At 35.5% G+C, this 18,126-nt stretch overlaps 2 protein-coding genes across 3 annotated transcripts in view; one reads left to right on the forward strand and one right to left on the reverse strand.

The window, feature by feature from the left end:
• Nucleotides 1–878: 878 nt before the first annotated feature.
• On the forward strand, nt 879–11,627 carry LOC306877081 (vesicle-trafficking protein SEC22a-like). 2 transcript variants are annotated; one of them, XM_079428624.1, is made up of 7 exons: nt 879–1,056; nt 1,465–1,669; nt 3,953–4,116; nt 7,450–7,629; nt 7,803–7,921; nt 8,292–8,357; nt 9,208–11,627. In XM_079428624.1, the coding sequence occupies exons 2-7, from the start codon at nt 1,488–1,490 to the stop codon at nt 9,406–9,408; spliced, it is 912 nt and encodes a 303-aa protein (XP_079284750.1). In that variant the 5' UTR covers nt 879–1,056; nt 1,465–1,487; the 3' UTR covers nt 9,409–11,627. The 2 variants fall into 2 exon arrangements, with proteins under 2 accessions (XP_079284750.1, XP_079284751.1); XM_079428625.1 differs by having other exon boundaries at nt 904–1,056; nt 1,465–1,602; nt 9,208–10,797.
• A 1,059-nt stretch (nt 11,628–12,686) lies between these two features.
• The window catches only part of LOC306877191 (adenylate cyclase type 5-like), a 71,723-nt gene continuing 66,283 nt past the window's right edge, over nt 12,687–18,126 (reverse strand). The window contains exons 18-21 of the mRNA XM_079428778.1: nt 17,613–17,876; nt 16,627–16,831; nt 16,272–16,396; nt 12,687–15,230 (exon numbers count right to left, since the gene is read on the reverse strand). Coding sequence (XP_079284904.1) covers nt 15,102–15,230; nt 16,272–16,396; nt 16,627–16,831; nt 17,613–17,876 — 723 coding nt within the window. The 3' untranslated portion in view covers nt 12,687–15,101. The remainder of the gene's footprint in view (nt 15,231–16,271; nt 16,397–16,626; nt 16,832–17,612; nt 17,877–18,126) is intronic.

Genomic DNA, 18,126 nt, shown 5'->3' on the forward strand with positions numbered 1-18,126 from the left:
TCTGAATGATTCACATTAAAGATCATGGGTTTGACACTGACAGAACTACAAAACACAACAAAAAAGTCTGATTTTTGTGGTTTGTGAGCTTGAAAAACAAGAATGCATATTTGAACTCAAAGCAGAGGTTGAAAATGTGTATGATGGTTTTTTTTTGTTGTTGTTGTTGTTTTGATGGTGTGTCATCCAAACATCAGCATTTCTGATGTGATTTATTCCATCATGTTCTGATGTTAGTTCATCTATTTTTTTTGTGACCGAATGAAATGATGTATTTATATTACATTAAACATCACAAAGCTTCTTTTTTTTTTAAATGGGGATTCATGAGTATATTATATAGATTCAAGAAGGGTTTATTATTATTATTTTATTTTGTAAAGTAAAAAAGTAAAGTTTAATACTTGCAGTAAGTTGACCCCCTAAGTAGTAGCTTAAACACAATAGCAGCTTAATTATGAATTCACAGTCGCCATCATAACTGCATAATGGATCTATTTAAGAAAGTCTGATATTTTGCACCTCTGCATCACTATTTCATAGCCTGTGTTTGTTCTTTCCAATATACACGACACACAGAGTATGCTACATTCTTAACATGTAGCCTAGCCAATGTTCTGATAAAACAAATAAAGTTTGATTGAAAAAATCAGGGGACAATCTAAAGAAATGTGACAGACCTGCACACATAGGTTATAAATCACATCTTAAATTAGCACATTTAGTAATTAAAATAATGCAGACTGTGAATTTCATGAAGTATTTTATGAGATCTTAGTGTCACATCCAATTTCCCAAGACAACTAAATGGTTTCCAGTAACTGGTTTGCTGATGTTCACTTTAAAGTGAGCCATAATGCTTTTCCTCCAGCCACGTCACACAGCCGAACTACGACGAAGATCAGACGAAATTGGCCGAAGCTGTATCGAACGTGAGCAGAAGCGTCTGCTATGAGACTCGCAGGAAGAGCGCAACGATCACGATAGTATATTACCAAAATACCTCAAAAAGGATTATAATGTCTTAATATATTTTAAAACGGATCATGTCAGTAGGTATGTATAGCTAACAGTGACAATGCATACAATAAGAGTCGTTTAATATCATGGTGCTAATAGTCTTGCTGTGGTAGCAGTGATATTTACTCCACATCACTGTGTATAATTGCAATGTGTATTTTAAAGTCTTATAAGGCTGTATAATTAGATATGTGCCTTTGCATTGCATAGATCAATCAGCTGATGTGATCTGTTGACAAGCTATCCAGCGAACATGCTAATGTTATTATTAGCCTAGCACAGTGTGCTCCAGATTTCATGAGTCTGCATGAAAATAATTGATTTGATCTATTGTGCTTATTTCCTATTAATTTAGTTTCTACTTTTGTATATCATATTCTAATTTGTTAGCAGAAAACCTTGAGTGCGTGTATTATCTGCACTGGTTTTCTCTCTTTGTACCAGGTGTCCATTGAGCTGCCTGTAAGATGTCTATGGTGCTGTTTGCGTCTGTGGTGAGAGTGAGGGACGGTTTACCACTCTCAGCCTCCACAGACTATGAACAGGATAAAGGATTTCAGGAGACTAAGAAACATCTCAAGGGTCTGTCCAAAAAACTCAGCCAGTTTCCTGACCGCTCCTCACTCAGATCTGGCCTTTATAACATCAAGTGAGTTATCATTGCAGTGGTAATGCGGATGTGTGTAAAACTTATTTTATTACATGGTTCAATGTTAAACAAACTGTGTTTGCAGTGTATTACACTGGAAATGCATTTATACTTGAAGGGATTTTTTTTTATATATGACAATGACATTGCTGTATGCATGTTCCTTGCAAAGTGTTTATTTGCAAAAAAAAAATCATTTTTATTTGAAACAATTACTGAGCTAATTAACCAAATAATACATTTTGAACCATTTGCAACCCCTCTTATGAAATACGCGCATGTACAGTGGCATGCAAAAGTTTGGGAACCCCTTGCAGAATCTGTGAAAATGTGAATAATTTTAACAAAATAAGAGAGATCATACAAAATGCATGTTATTTTTTATTTAGTACTGTCCTGAGTAAGATATTTTACATAAAAGATGTTTACATATAGTCCACAAGATAAACAAACAGCTGAAATTATTCAAATAACCCCCTTCAAAAGTTTGGGAACCCTAGGTTCTTACTAATGTGTGTGGCTACCTGGATGGTATACGACTGTGTTTTTGTTTTGTGATGGTTGTGTTTGAGTCCCTTGTTTGTTCTGAACAGTTCAACTGAGCACTGTTCTTCAGAAAAATCCTCCATGTCCTGCAGATTCCTCAGTTTTCCAGCATCTTTTGCATATTTGAACCCTTTCCAGCAGTGACTGTATGATTTTGAGATCCATCTTTTCACACTGAGGATGATTGAGGGACTCAAACACAACAATTAAAAAAGGTTCAAACATTCACTGATGCTCCAGAAAGAAACACGATGCATTAAGAGCAGGGGGTGAAAACTTTTTGAATTTGAAGATCAAGGTAAATTATACTTAATTTGTCTTCCAGGAAACATGCAAGTAGCTTCTGTTGCTTCCGAAGGGCAGTACTAAATGGAAAAAAAAATTATATTTCTACAAAATAAGAAAAATCTGGACATCTTCATTCTGTTCAAAAGTTTTCACCCCCGGATTTTTTGCCGATCCAGCTATTATAAGCGTTTTTGGACTTGTCTTTTCCACTTAATTAGACACTTTAGAAAGTTAATAAAGTGGGAAGTTGAGTTTAGATATCTTTATCTTATCTTATTTGCAAAACATTTGAAATAATTTCGGGTTTATTTTTATTTATTTTTCGGATTTTGTTTGTTTTAATTGCAATATCTGGCAACATTGCATCGCCGGCACTTAAACTGACAGCAATCAAAAAAGTCTATGTAGGGTTTATTGCTGACAGGATAGCACATTCGGAAAGGGAATCGCAATAAAATATCATGATATTATCTGTCAGAAATGTTATCAATCCTGTCAAAAACAGTAGCATTTAAGTTCACAGATCTGTAGAAGTAGGTTACAGAATGAAATGAAATAGCCTGCAAACACTAGCCATGTGTTATGTCATTCAATATAATTCACAAAGTCATGCTAAAAACATTTACAAGAGCACTAGACAAAGTTATCATCTATACAGCAATTATTATTAATGAAAACTATAACAGTAATATGTATTGTTGCTGCATGAATAAAAAGCAACTGATAAAATTATCCACCCCATAGTAAAGTATTAATAAATTTTAATGCAATAAATGATTTAAAAATCCCTCCAAAACAGAGACAATATCTTTCACAAACATCTACATGCCTGTCTCTTTTAAAGTGTTTATAGTTTATATAATGAGTTTTATTTGTAGGGGGTTTTATAGCACAATTCTTTAATTTTTGGGTGACCATTCCTTTAATTAAAACATCCCAGCAAAAAAAATGACACAGTAGGGTGGACCGCTCTGACTGCCAACTGTTCTGATGTAAAATTTAAAGTTCCCCTTCAGCAAGGTCTAATTCAGATGCATTACACTGAGGGACCCAGGGGTGACCATTCCACAGCCTGGCTGCTATTCATCACTGCTAACTTCACAAGCAGGCTCTGGAGTGACTCAATGGATTGTTTCATCTCTCCAAACAGACGTTAACATGAAGAGACACACTGACAAAGTTTCTTTCCTGAGGCGAGTCACTAAACTGTCCTCAAAGGGCAAACAAAAAGTGTTCAAAGAGAACTCTGTGAACATGCATATCTGGAAAAGGTGTAAAGGCTGATTTTAAACACAATGGTTGTATGGTTCTCAGGTCTTTGAAATGGCCTTACATGTTCATTGAAAGACATTTCCCACCCTATTTGTGGTAGATGTCCTGTAAATATTATTTAAATGAAATTGGCTCTGCAAGTATGATGTAAGCTATTACATGTCTTGTTTTCCATAGTTTCACAAGCTCTCTTGGAGTCGGGTACTTGATGGTTTGCACAGAAAGCTATCCCAATGTCCTGGCCTTCAGCTTCCTGGATGAGATTCAGAGAGAGTTCATTGTCACATATGACACCAAGCGGATCAACAGCGCTTTGAGGCCTTTCTCTTTCATCGAGTTTGGTGAGTTTCTAGAGGGCGTTAGGACGGGTTTCTAACAGAAATCTCTTTGTGTAGAAGGGGACTATATTTTGGATCTATATTTTAAAATACACTTTTAATACAATTTAATTCAACATTTTATTTTTTTAAATTTACACCACCATTCAAAAGTTTGGGGTCGGTAGGATGGATTAATTTTTTTGAAAGAACAGTCTTATGTTCACTAAGCTTGCTTTTATTTAATCAGAAATACGGTAAAAAAAAAAAAACAGTAATATTGTGAAATATTATTACAATTTAAAATAAGTTTTATATATTTATATAAATGTTTTAAAATGCAGTTTATTCCTGCAACAGCAAAGCTGAATTCTCAGCAGCCATTACTTCAGTGTCACATGATCCTTTGATTTGGTGCTCAAAATAAAATTTTTATTATTGTCAATTTTGCTAGCAGTTGTGCAGCTTAATATTTTTGTAGATGCGGTGATACATTTTTTCAGGATGCTTTGATGAATAGAAAGTTCATAAGAACAGCATTTAATTAAAAATCTAATCTTTTGTAACATTTACATTTATAAATGTATTTACTATCACTTTAAAAATAATAATAAAATTTATATATTAATTTATTTTAAAAAAAAATAATTGCTGAACCCAACCTTTTGAACAATAGTGTAAACTATATTTCTATACAGGTATAATCTTTATCGAAATATCATTTATTACGCAATTTCAACTCTTCAACTACATGATGCCTTATGTACAACTTGATTCATTTAGAGATGGAAGTAGTAATAACTTACAGTTCAGTGAATGATTGAGTGAATGATTAAGAATCTGCCAATAAAAATAAGGACAACTCCATAGAAACACATTTTCTTGCCATTATTATCTTATCTCATTCAATTCAGGTAGTTTTTATTCAGCACTGAAAAATATTTGTGATAATTAGTTTTGCTTAAATTAATTCTACATGGCAGTTTCACCAACCTTAAGCATTAGTTGAATCTTTGAAGAGCATTATTCACATGGCGAGTTTAAGTAAACATTAATGGAGTTGCATCTTATGTGCAACATTTTAAGGGGTCATATGATGCTTTTTTAAAGATCATTATTTTGTGTATTTGGTGTAACCGAATATGTTGACATGCTTTAATGTTCAAAAAACACATTATTTTTCAAATACTGTACATTATTGTAGGTCCTCTATGCCCTGCCTCTCTCAAACGCATCATTTTCTACAAAGCCCCTCCTTCCAACAAGTGCAGTCTGCTCTGATTGGCCAGCTGACCCAGTGCATTGTGATTGGCCAAACACCACAAGGACACGTCGGAAATGTAACGCCCCTTTCTATAATCGTGAGCTTCAGCTTTCAAAATAAATGTAAAGACAGTTAATAATGTCCTTAGTTTTACCATCAGTTCAAGCCCGAGAGGGGAACAGAGTCACGTGACAGGCACAGTGATGAAGCTCGTATGTGTTTGCACACAAGCCGCGATTAAGAAAGCTGACTCCACTGTAATGTGACCCTCTCTCTCTCTCTCTCTCTCTCACTCACTCACAGACACACACACGACGTGCAAAACTCGGCATTTGAACAGTCAATAGCAAATCCTTCAACTAATAACAAAACATACAGTCACTGATTCAGAAGCGCCAGATTGTCATAGCAAAGTCAGAATTACCTCCTCTCCAATGTTGGGGAGATTTGTGCAACACAAAAAAATGCGTTGCACAAATTTGTTCTATTGCAGTGTTAATTTTGACTGCAAATTTAGATTTCGTTTTAGTCATAGTCTTTTGACTAAAAAGCCATTTTAGTTTTAGTTATATTTTAGTCATCTGAATTGTTTTTAGTTTTAGTCTAGTTTTAGTCAACTAAATATCATAAGATTTTAGCCGACTAAATCTACAGTAAATTTAGTCGGCTAAAATCTAATGGGTTTAGTTACAGTGCATTTATTAAGCATTTCTCTAAAATTTCTCATTATATAGGTTTGATATTATGCATTCTTTATAACAATTTGTTTACCATATTCTTCATTCTTTCAAGCAGACATTTATTTGTATAAATAAATTTAGATTAATCTTTTGGGCTACTAAAGTTTTTCAGTCGAGCAGTGAGTGATTGTATGTCTTTCTTTTGTTGCTTGATTAACATCAATTACTGGGACAATAGCAACTAAATTAGGCTGCTATCCCTAATATAACCAAATGCACGGTAATGGATGCAATGTACTGATACATGTTCTCCCTACTGTTTACGTTCACAGCTGTGTTTACGTGAATACTCGTCAAAACGGACATTTCGACATCATTTTGTGTGTATTGCTCCGTTCATGCAACTTGAAAGATTACTCACGTGCTGTGAGACGCGCTTTCTGTGTGTGTATGCTTCAGTGTCTGCGCTCAGAAAACCGGACCGAATTGAGTTCTCTCTTGCGTCGTCAGATTTATGCATATGTCTGCTCTCTTCTTACTCCCACATATTGACTTTTTTTTTATGTTTTATGCGCCGTGCAGCAAGTGTATTTTAGCTTATGTCCCTTCGGTTCATATGTTCGCATCTAACCTTCTATGCAGCAGATTCGTTCTGAATAAATCTCTTCCCAAATCGTCCCTCCCCAACATTTTCGTCTTGTTTTTATCCGTTGACGAAAATGTCAATAAATTTACGTCATAATTTTTGTCATTCAAAAAGAGTTTTTGTTCGTTATTGTCTCGTTGTCGTCAGTGAAAAAAATGTTGTTGATGAAAATTGTTAAATTATTCATCAACGAAATTAACACTGTCCTGTTGGAAGTAATCTTAATAATTCCTAATTGCATCTACTTTCAGAAGGCCAAATAAAGTGCTTTCGCATAGAAACACACATCGTCTCCCTGACATGGCTGCATCAACACTACTGCGGTTACTGAAACCACGCCTTCTTTCTTTGCGTGAACATTTGAAATGAAACATTGCGTAAATATTTCCACATCGTGACGTAGACATGTGGGGGCGTGTTTGAATGAGCCGTTTTAGGGGGGCGTGGCAGAGTCTTAACTTTTATAAAGAATATCTCTTTGGTTTTGAGACTTTAGACTTTGCAACTTCAGGGATCTTATCTATGCACAATCAACTTGTAACACTCCAAAGAGAAAGGAAAACTTGAACTCGCATCATATGACCCCTTTAAATTTAGTCACTTATGAGGCTCCATTTTGGCTAGGAATCTTTGGGATTTATCTAAATAAAAAATAAATGCAGCCTAAAGACCTTCCATTTAATGTGATTTGAAATGCCATTTGTAGCATATAGACCACGATGTGCTTAAAGCATTCATCTACTGTGCCGTTTCTATGGTTTTGACAGATAACTTCATTCGGAAAACCAAGCAACGTTACAACAGCCCACGTTCCCTTTCCACCAAGATTAATCTGGCTGACATGCAGACTGAGATCAAGCTCCGGCCTCCTTATCAGCTGTCCGCGGAGGACATTGGATCAATCAACGGCTTCTCACAACACGAGCAGTCTAAATATAAAGGCATAGGTAGGGAACACACTGTGAACACATGTATACTTGGCTTTAGTTCTCATTTTGAAAGACTATGAGCACATACATACTCAGAACAGCCTGAGAGTTTTGCACCATAGGTTTCTTTCCTGCAAATTTTCAAATCTAGTTATTTTGACACAGATTTTATGCTTGATTTATTCCTGCAGCTCCTAATCAAATGTTGGAGGCCGTCACCCTGTCGGGTATCATCGCCTGCGTCCTAAATGTCCTGTGCGGAGCTCTTAATTTGCTGCGGGGAGTCCACGCAATAGAAAGTGTATTGCAGGTAACTTAAATCATGCACTAATAGTAATGTTGGCCCTTTATTTTGGGCTTTGTTTGTTTTATTGATTAAAATGTTGGACTAAACAGTACTTTTAAATGTATAAGTACCACTGTAATATAATAAATCATAACTAATGGATAGTAACAGTACTGTTGAATAATTTGTCAGACTTTGCACTTAGGTGTAATGTGATTTTCCTCTTCCATAAACAGAACAGTTTTGCTTGGCTTTGTATATCGCACTGATAAGTGAGCACTCGAGTCCTGGCTCTAGTAATTCATCCTCTGTTTTAGCACATGGCTTCCTGTTGTAATTTGTTCACTCTTTAACACAGCACCCTGTCTTTCCTCTTTTTCTGCTTCATCTGCAGAACGAGGATGAAGACTTTAATTACGTAATTGCTTTTTTCCTTGGAACCGCGGCCTGTTTGTATCAGGTAAGTGACGGCAGTCAGACCGTGAGTTACTGTCGGCCTGCCAGGCTTCATTTCCTCTGCTCTCTGTCTCTGTCTGACCAACCATTGCTAATATATCACACTTTTCCTCACTGTTGTGTAAAAGCGGAATCTGGAAAATTGGAGAAACATTACTAGCATCAAACAAAAACAGCTACAATTGTAGAGTATTAGCGGTGGGTTTTCAAAACCCTTATTCTGCACACAAAAAATAATTTTCATAATCAGTATTTTTGTCTTCTTTCCCAGTGAAAATATTTAAACATCCTTATCATATTTACTTTGAGAAGCAAATTTGATATTAATATATTAAGATTTGTTTTCAGAATAGACACTACTGTTCAAAAGTGTGGGGCCAGTAAGATTTTTTGAAAGAATACTTTTTATTCAGTAAGGATGCATGTGTAAAATGTATCACTGTTTTCAAAATGTATTAATCAGCACAACTGTGTACATTACACAACTGTCAACATTAATGATAATAAGAAATGTTAATGAAACGAGTAATGGCTGCTGAAAAAACAGCTTTGCATCACAGGAATAAATGACATTTTTTGTGTGTATGTGTTCAAATAGAAAACACTTACATTAAACTGTAATAATATTTCACAATACTACGGTTTATAATGTATTTTTCACCAAATAAATTCAGCCTGTAAGAGATTTCTTTAAAAAAAAAATCAAATTAAAAAAATTCAGACCAACCCCAAACTTTTGAATAGTAGGGCAAATACCTTACTGCATTCTTCTAGATCTATTCTTAAAACAAAGCTTGTACTGAATTTACTTCTCCCTGCTTAAAAACCTTTTCCTCTTGTCTCTGTTTCTATAGTGTTACTTGTTCGCCTACTTCTCAGTTTGGAGGAACATCAAGTCATTCCTGGCCTTTGCTATGATCTGCCTATGTAACATGCATCTGTATGAACTCCGTAACATGTGGCAGATCCTCTTTCACGTGACGGTGGGAGCGTTCATCACTCTGCAGATCCACCTGAGACAACCGCAGGGCAAATCGCCTGACTACAACGTTTGACCCCCTTGAATTCTTTTAAGACTGCGTAACACTAGCCCAACATGGCAACCCCAACCAGTTCCCACCCATCTAAAGACAAAATAACTTTTTGTGATTGTGAAGCTGGTTTTACAAAATATTTTGATTTTGTACACTTCCTGCTGTTTCGCATCCAGTTGAGGTTACAGATGAGAAACTGGTGTTCTTGTTGATGCAGAAGGTTTATAACAGAGACTTCATAAGCGCACTGTATTAGATTCATGCATGAAATATTGAAGGAAGCATTAGCAGATTCATCAAACGTGCACAGTTAATATATTTTCCAATAGGGAGGTGTTGTAGTTATTTTTTGTTTTAATTGACATCAGGGCTTAAAGGGACAGCTCACCCAGAAATGAAAATGCTCACATGGCTTTCCTTCATTCAGTGTAAGAAACAGACCAAAATGTAAGTTATTATTCACTAGTTTAGTAGTTCATTAACAAACTCTTGCTTGACGGTTGTAATTATTCACATTTTATTGTGGTAAATCGCAGCTTATATATACATTCATCTAAACATTTCCTTTCGTGTTCCACTGAATAAAGAAATGATTAAAACTTCATTGTTGGGTGAACTTTTCCTTTAAGATGTAATTTTAGAATTTTTTTAACACATTGTATGATGGTTTCTCTATTTTGATCAGGGGTGTCAAACTCAGTTCAGAGTTTAGTTCAAACCCTGCTCCAACACAAACCATGTAGTTTTCAATTGAGCCTGAAGGACTTGATTAGCTGGATCAGGCGTGTTTAATTAGGGTTGGAGCACCCCTGATTTTGATTGTTAAAGCCAACTCATTTGCAAGACTTTTTATAGCTGCCTGTAACATGTAACATTTCACTAATTTTTTTATTTTATTTTGTCATATGCTTTTATAGATGCCTAATTTGAGTGTCACTGTGTTTGTGGTCATTAGTCAGATGTTTCTGCCCTGAAAGCATAATCAGATGTTATTTATCAATCGTGTCTATGCTGCCTGCAGGTGTGCTTCCTGCAAATGAATGTGTTTGGCTAAGAGAGAAAGGTAATCATACTAATTGACAGACACTGTTTTTTTTCCCCCTCAATGTTTGCTGCCTTTTGTCAACGGGTCTGTTCAGTGACCATGATGAGTGGTATGAATGAGTTATGTGTAATTTTGTTTCACCTGGTTTGTTTTCATTGTGCAAAGGACAGGTTGAATGAATGATTGACAGATTAAGGGGTTTTAAAAAAACTCTTCTTCTTTTTTCCCCAAGATTGCACCTGCGTCTTTGTATTGCAATGTACCTCAATGCTCTCTCTCCAGCAGTAGTGCATTGCCTTGCCAGTTTGTTTGTACTCGTACGAAAGGCCCTGTCTTGAAATCATCAGTAAAAACCTTGATTTGTATGATTGTGTGCTTTTTTCTTTTGGCACATTACACATTTACACAGCCTAAGTAGGGATACTCATAAAGTTGTAAATATTATTGGAGTATGTTTTACAAGAAAAAAACGTCTTTAGTCTTACTACTTAAAAATGTAATGTTTAATTCAATGTGATACTTGTTTCAGTTAAATTTAAATTTCTTTCTACACCCATGTTTTAAAGTGTAGCTGACACTAGTTTCTCTGTCATGCACAGTATTAATGTTTGAATATGTGCTTCTAAGTCACTGAAGTCAAATGTGTTTAGAGGCCCAACCAATTTTTAAACTTGTTGCTATTCTCAAATCCTTAGAGCTGCAGTGATGATGATGATGGTGATTGTGGTTATTAGAAGAAGTCATTTGGCTTATAGAAGCGTGACTAATGAAAGTAATGTTCCAGGTGATGCAGTGAATGCTTTTGTGTATGTGAAAATTGCAGCCCATTTAGGCTTATTTGTACTAAGTGAGGGGGAAAAGTCTGTACATTTCTGATGTCAGTGAAATTGATGTTATTTTTTCCAGCTTGTTCACTGCTGATCTAATTTTATAGTTGCATAGCACACTACAGCGAATGGAAGCCTTGAACCACAAAGTAGGGGGGTAAATGAGGGGGAAAAAAACAAGTTAAAAGTACATTTGAGTCAATTAGTTTTTGTTTTTTGCTGTATTTTTTCAGATTTTTCTTTGAGGCATAGTTTGGGTTGATGCATTTAAAGAAAAAGATAAAAATCTAATAAATTTAAGATTGTGGAGGAAAAATGAACAAAAGTAAGAGTAGGAGTAAAAGTAAAAAGTCCAGAACTGCATTATCAGGATGAGAAATGATTTGAGTTTTTCTTTCTTTGATTTTTATGGCATTGTGCTTCGCCTCAGGTCTTTCTAACCTTTTGACTGCTGGATCAAACCCAAACCACTTGGCCATTAGAGTGTTTTTAATGTCAATGAAATGCCATTCTCACGCCCAGCACAAAACTTCATAAAACAGCTTTGCTCAGTCAAACTGACCGGATCGGACCCATGCAGAGACTGAATTCAAGTGCAATCAAACGGGTATTTCATAGGCACATTTTTAAGATAAAAAGGTCAGGTTTGCCAGTGGGGGAAGTGCACTGAAATTAGTGGGATTTCTGTTCTGAGCTCTATTTCTGGACACATTATGTTTATGAAAGACCTGAAAACAGTTCAGTTTGAATAATTTGAAGAGACAAATGTTTAAACTGGTGTACAATAATTAATAACCTGTCCGTACAACGAGAGCAGTAAAAGTTTGTGTACAGAAACACGGTAACACTGGAGGTGCACTGCTGCCACCTTCTGGATATTTAATGCAACATTCCTTTTTTATGTCAAAACACAGCAAAGTCAAAATGCCATAAAATAGATTTGCATTTCCTGAAGTAATACCTGTATTTGAAAGGCAGCACTTTACCTTTGGCATAATCGTCTTGATGTCCACAATCATCTGAAATATAAATACGAAAAAGGCCAATCACGATTCAGTATGCGAATGTTATTATAACGACGCCACTGTAGTTTACATTTTGAATAGTTAAGGTTCTTAAAATGGATGGCCGCTCAAAAATGAATATTCTGTCTTGTATTAATGTCACCTTCAATTTACACACAAGCCTGACTATTTTATGCTGCTCTGTTTGTACTTTTTGAGCTAGACAGCTTCAGTCCGTTTTAATTGTATGGACCTCATTGAATTTCCACAGAGAAAATAAGACAATAATACAGACTGAGAATGACATTAGGGCGACTAAATGACAGCATTTAAATTTTTGAGAGAACTTCAGGTATATTACGAAAAAAAGTGTAATTTCTAAACAGAGCTGCTTTGCAAGCACTATAATAACCATAACTACATGATTTCAGAATGAGTTTAATATTATAATAGTTTATTTGGATGTATAAAACAGCATCGAGTTTTGACATGGCAGATAAGCAAAGACAACCCAAGATGAAGCTCCACTGGGATAGTAAATGCCAGTTACTCAGCAGGACATATTATGTGGTATTTACTTGACATCTCTTACCTCAGTGCTTTCGTTTGGATAACAAACACAAGGAAGTGAATTAAAGTTGAAGTGTCTAATTTTAATATTTAAATACTTTCTCCGCCCAGTGAAATATGCAGAGATACCTACTTCTAAACCATTCATCCAAATTTTGAGAATCTAGAACAGGACCAAATATAATTTCATAACACATGTTTGAGAAAAAAAAATTTCCAACACATTATATCATAATTCTACTTGAATGTATCTGAAATGGGTAAAGCAAAAAAAAATAAAAAATCACTTGCACCCAGTTTGTGTACACACTCCAATTCTTACATACAAAGGCCTCATTGGAGAAAATGGACATTCATTGGGTCGTACCATCAGACTGAACTGAGAGAGAGAAGGAAATGCTGGTCGAGCTGCAGTGCAAAATGGTGAAGATTTGTGGCATACCGGAATCATCCCTAGAGGATCCCAACTCCTTGTCCCACGCACTATAAGCAAGGCTAAAATCAATATTTGCAGATGTGTCTGCCAAGCTTTAAACGACTGTGGCTGTTCTGAAACACTCAATTGCCATTTTGCCTCCTGCAAATCCATTTTCTACTCATAATTACATTGTAGTGTACTTGACAGGATACAGAAACCCTTTTTGGAGAAAGGCCAAACATATTCTGCTTACTTGGTTACAAGGCTAGCTACTGATTTTATCCAAATGGATGCAGCAACAGAAAAGGGTGACTGATAGTTTACACTTAAAAACCTCTCCCTCCTGTTCAAATGTGCAGGATTGTAGTGTTCCATTATGTGTGTATATATATATGTGTGTGTGTGTGTGTGTGTGTATTTATAGGCAGCATTCTAATATATTTATGTATAAAATATATAATCTAAAATAGCATTGACAGTTTGGCATTTGGAGTCAAAATATAAAATGCTAAAAATACAAAAACAGCCATATTTGACTGTTTTCCTCTGTCCTTAAAAGTGTCTTCAGTGTATACAAGTGTCTGTAGTTTTGACCATGTAAATTTGTGTTTGGAACAGACAGTCACATGCCCTGTTCATGCCACCAGCGACTTGCATGTCACCATCCACCGCACTGGTTGCTTGTTTTCTCAGTCTCATTTCTTATTGACAGCAAACTAGTTTACACTGCTAAACTGAACATTCTGGAAGAAAAATGTATTTTTGTATTTTAGTTGTAACAGTGCACTATGCATCATGTTAAAAATTAACGAGAATCAATATGTGCTCTTTGTCAATGTGGACGGCCATTTATCTTTGCCGAAAGCATAAACGCTGGCCTATTTGGGTCCACATACATTTAATTGTCATATGCATCGTTTTTTAAATACTGACTCTGCACATGATTAGAGACATAAATGGCTTACTGCAAGGACAAATTTTAGTCAAAATGATTCTCGACTAAAGTTTCTGTCTGAAGATAGATTGACATGCTCCATCAGGTTGGTCTAAATTAGACCTGAGCAAATCCCAACACTGAAAATGAATAACTTTGGGTAGTTTCAAGTCATTGGCGGCATGAAAGGGGCTTTATTCTCAACTCTAGATCGTTCAGAGGAAACACTGTCAATGCTAGCTCCCTTACCAGTAACAACCACAGTCGCTGCAGCAAAGTTCGGGAAACCATAAAGGGTTTGTAGAGCTGCTGTGCTCACTATGGCCTTCTACCATATATTAGCTTATTGTGATATCTCTATCTACTGTGATATCACCTAGACAGTGTTGAACGCAACAAGACCATATGAACGGAACTCTTTACATACACTGATGAATCATATACACATAAAACATGTGTTTTATAGGTATATTGGCTTCAGTGTTTTCATGCAGTTTTGTTTTGGAGCCACCAGGACCAGTCGGTGGAGTAAGATCGCAGTCCAGCCGCACCTGAGAGCGCCAAAGCCGGTGCAGAGAATGCAGTTCATCTGTCCTCTCTTGGCAATATAAGAAATATAAGACCGGGAGAACTGCTTTGTATGCCTTGAGATTCCTTTGTTTCTTTGGTCTCTGAGGATGAACCGTCTTTCTGAGCTGTTCCATGCCATTAAATAAAGGGGCCAAAGCCCTCTGTTAATCCTATAGGAAGTCTCAGTGTGCAAAGAGGCCACTTTTAGACTGGCTGAGGGCTGTTTCTGAACAAATCCTATTGTGATTGGTCCAAGAGGATGCCTTTCAACAGCCTGGCAGGCCCAGCCCACAGTGTCTCGTCCACATATCATCTCAAAAATGTTCTGAATATCAGACGTTGAGTGTTAACTGTTGTTGGGTCCTCCATTTAGGAAGTAGGTTGTCATTTCTCCTTTGCCCTTGACTTTCACAACGCCTCTGCACTCCAGTGTGTAGTTATAGGAGCTGAGAACCTGGTAGAGGTCCGTTGTGACCTGATACAGAGAGAAATTAAGAGCACGAGTATTTATAAAGGACCGAAGAGTTTGTAAAGAAGAATTGACATTTACTGATCTGAGACCACAAGTGAAAATGCTTTTGTTTTACATTTTTAAAAAATTAAAATGATAAATACTTTACAAGTTAGCGACATTTTTTAAATAAAAATTCTGTATTTTTTTTCGATTTATATTGCACCGCTCTGCATCATATTTTCTAATACTTGTTTAGTACTAATTTTGAGGTGCTGATTTAAAAAATAGTGCCTGTTTTGCTTCAGCACATCACACTTTTTCATTTGCTTCTGACAACCATTTAAAAAGTCTTGTATTATCCTTTAATCACCAGAAAAACTGGCAAAAGACATGATTTCTATCTGCCTCTGAGCTAGATTACAACTGTTCAATTCTTAGACTGTTTTCACATTTATAAATTATTCCCAATACATTATTATAAAATAATGTTATAAACATCATTCATAAATGTGAAAAGTGGCTGATTTCCATTTGTCCACTCCTTTGCAGATTATAAATTAAATAACACATTTAACAAAATAAGAAAAACAAAATCTTTGACTTTTGTTATTCTGATAAGTGCATCAAAGAGAAACAATGATTTGAAAAATCCTCATTTTTAATTTGTGAAAAAACTGTGTGAAAGTTGTTGTTTTCTTTATTCATTTTATAAAAAAGTTTATTATTATATTTTTGAACTCAATATCATCAAATTGGATAATATTAAGCATTTATTGCAAATAAACACTCTTTTTTCAAGATATAGATCTTATTATTATCATTAATAACTATTTAAGTGAAAAGTTATATAAAGCACATAAAATAGCAGCACTCAATATTAAATATTTTTTAATCATTTCACATTCTTTCTTTGTTTAAACTTTTCAACATCTTAAAACTGTATTTATTTTCATGGTTGATTTAGATTTTGAATAACAGATTTTCAACGTGGACTCAATATTTTAGACCCTACAGTACATACAAGATATCAGGACAATCATAGAGACCTAGAATGCATCTCACCTGTATTCTCTCAGGTACCCCAGTGCTGTCCATACGACTGGCTACATTCACAGTATTCCCCCATATGTCATATTGCGGTTTACGAGCCCCTATGACACCAGCCACAACGGGACCTATATTGAGACCTACAGTACAAGGTAATCTATGAGCTCTCATGACAACATGCTTTTCATTTTACAACAGTAAAATATATGGGTCTTTCTATGAAAGGCTTTGTCTGACAGAATGTTAAATTTCTACAGAAAGCCTTTTTGCAAGGGTAAAGGGACAATTTCATAAAATGAACCAAATGAAAATTATATAGATAAGGCAGCTGATTGGTGGAAATTTAAGAGTGGCTAAGCCAAATCCTTACCGATCTTCATTTTGAAGTTATTGAAAGAGTGTTCATTGATGTACTTCATCTGGTCCATGAGGCGCATAGCGTAGTCGGCTAGAGCGCGAATGTGTGACCTTCCTGCTTTATCATAAGTGGAGTCATTAAGCCCAGACGCGGCCATGTAGGTGCTGCCAATGGTTTTGATCTTTTCTAGTTGACGAAACTGATCCTCACTAATGATCTGCAAGAAAAGTGAAATGAGGTTATGGCTTTCATCTAGAAATGTAATAACATTTGTAAGAATACAATCAGTTTAGAAAGATGTGAAGATATAGGTTTAACACACACAGGTTTAAATTGAGACTAAAGGCCCGTTCACATCAAGCACGATAACTATAAAGATAACGATAAAGATAGAGTTCTAAAAATTGTTCTCAATATTAAGATTAACTATAAAAGCACAGAGAAACGATATTGTTGGAATCACTTCCAGAACGATTTTTTCCAGCTGATAAACGATACAAACATTGACAACCAATCAGATTCCATCCTGCTATGACGAGCTCGAGAATTTAAAGTGGCGTGCGTGCGCTTAGAATAAACATACGATATCGTTCGCTGGTGTGGACGCTAATATCTTTATCATTTCTTGGTGTGAACAGGGCTTAACTGTTGCAAAGAAAATTAAAAATATTTCATTCAAGAACTAAAATAGAGTATAAATCTTTTTAAAAAGTAAAAAAAGTTTTCCATTTATTTATTAATAGATAGTAATAAATAAAAACACATTAATAAACATACATTCATATTTTATGAATAAGACATTTATTTGTAGATTACTTTAAATGTATTTGTTTTATTATTATTTACTTGATTAATAATATTTTCTACACCAACTGCAGCTTTTATAAATAAGGTTTAAGAAATTAAATGCTAGAAAGTTAGCCAGTTGTACTGTACCGCACTTAAAAGTAGCTTAAAAGCATCACAATAGTTCTAAGGTTTGTTAGAAATCGCTGTACCTCATCAAAGTCAGCGATGATCTCGTTGAGTAGTCTCAAGCACTCCACACCTTCATTATTGGCCTCCAGTTCCACGTAGAACTCAGAGAAATTGCTGATAGAGGCAAACATGACAGCCACACATTCGCACGACTGATAATACAGCTCGTCATTCCGCCGCTCGCGCGCAAGAAAGTGTGCGGCCACATCTTTGGGCAAGATGTTGTGGAGAAGCCGACGGTTGTAGGCCTGAAGTTCTTCCATCTCCTCCTTCTCCTCTGTGGCCTGTGAATATTAAAAAAAAATAGAGGATGATGCTACAAATAACAGAAATGTAGAGAAAACAACTTAATAAATGCTGCATTGTTGCAACACTGAAAGCCAAACTGGATCAATATGAAGCTTTACGTCTGACAGCAATATATGTAAACATTACATAAATTGACCATTATATACTACCATTGAAAGGTTTGGGGTTGGTAAGATTGTTTTTAATGAAGTTTCTTTTGCTCACTAAGGCTGCATTTATTTGATC

Source organism: Barbus barbus, assembly GCF_936440315.1.
Source record: "Barbus barbus genome assembly, chromosome: 11".
NCBI lineage: Eukaryota > Metazoa > Chordata > Actinopteri > Cypriniformes > Cyprinidae > Barbus > Barbus barbus.

What these genes read in the sequence shown, in the direction of transcription:
- LOC306877081 (XM_079428624.1), top strand. Translation starts at nt 1,488, where the DNA reads ATGTCTATGGTGCTGTTTGCGTCTGTGGTGAGAGTGAGGGACGGTTTA. An exon ending in TTTCTCTTTCATCGAGTTTG is followed by an intron (nt 4,117 to 7,449) that starts GTGAGTTTCTAG and finishes TGGTTTTGACAG; the next exon opens with ATAACTTCATTCGGAAAACC. An exon ending in CCGCGGCCTGTTTGTATCAG is followed by an intron (nt 8,358 to 9,207) that starts GTAAGTGACGGC and finishes CTGTTTCTATAG; the next exon opens with TGTTACTTGTTCGCCTACTT.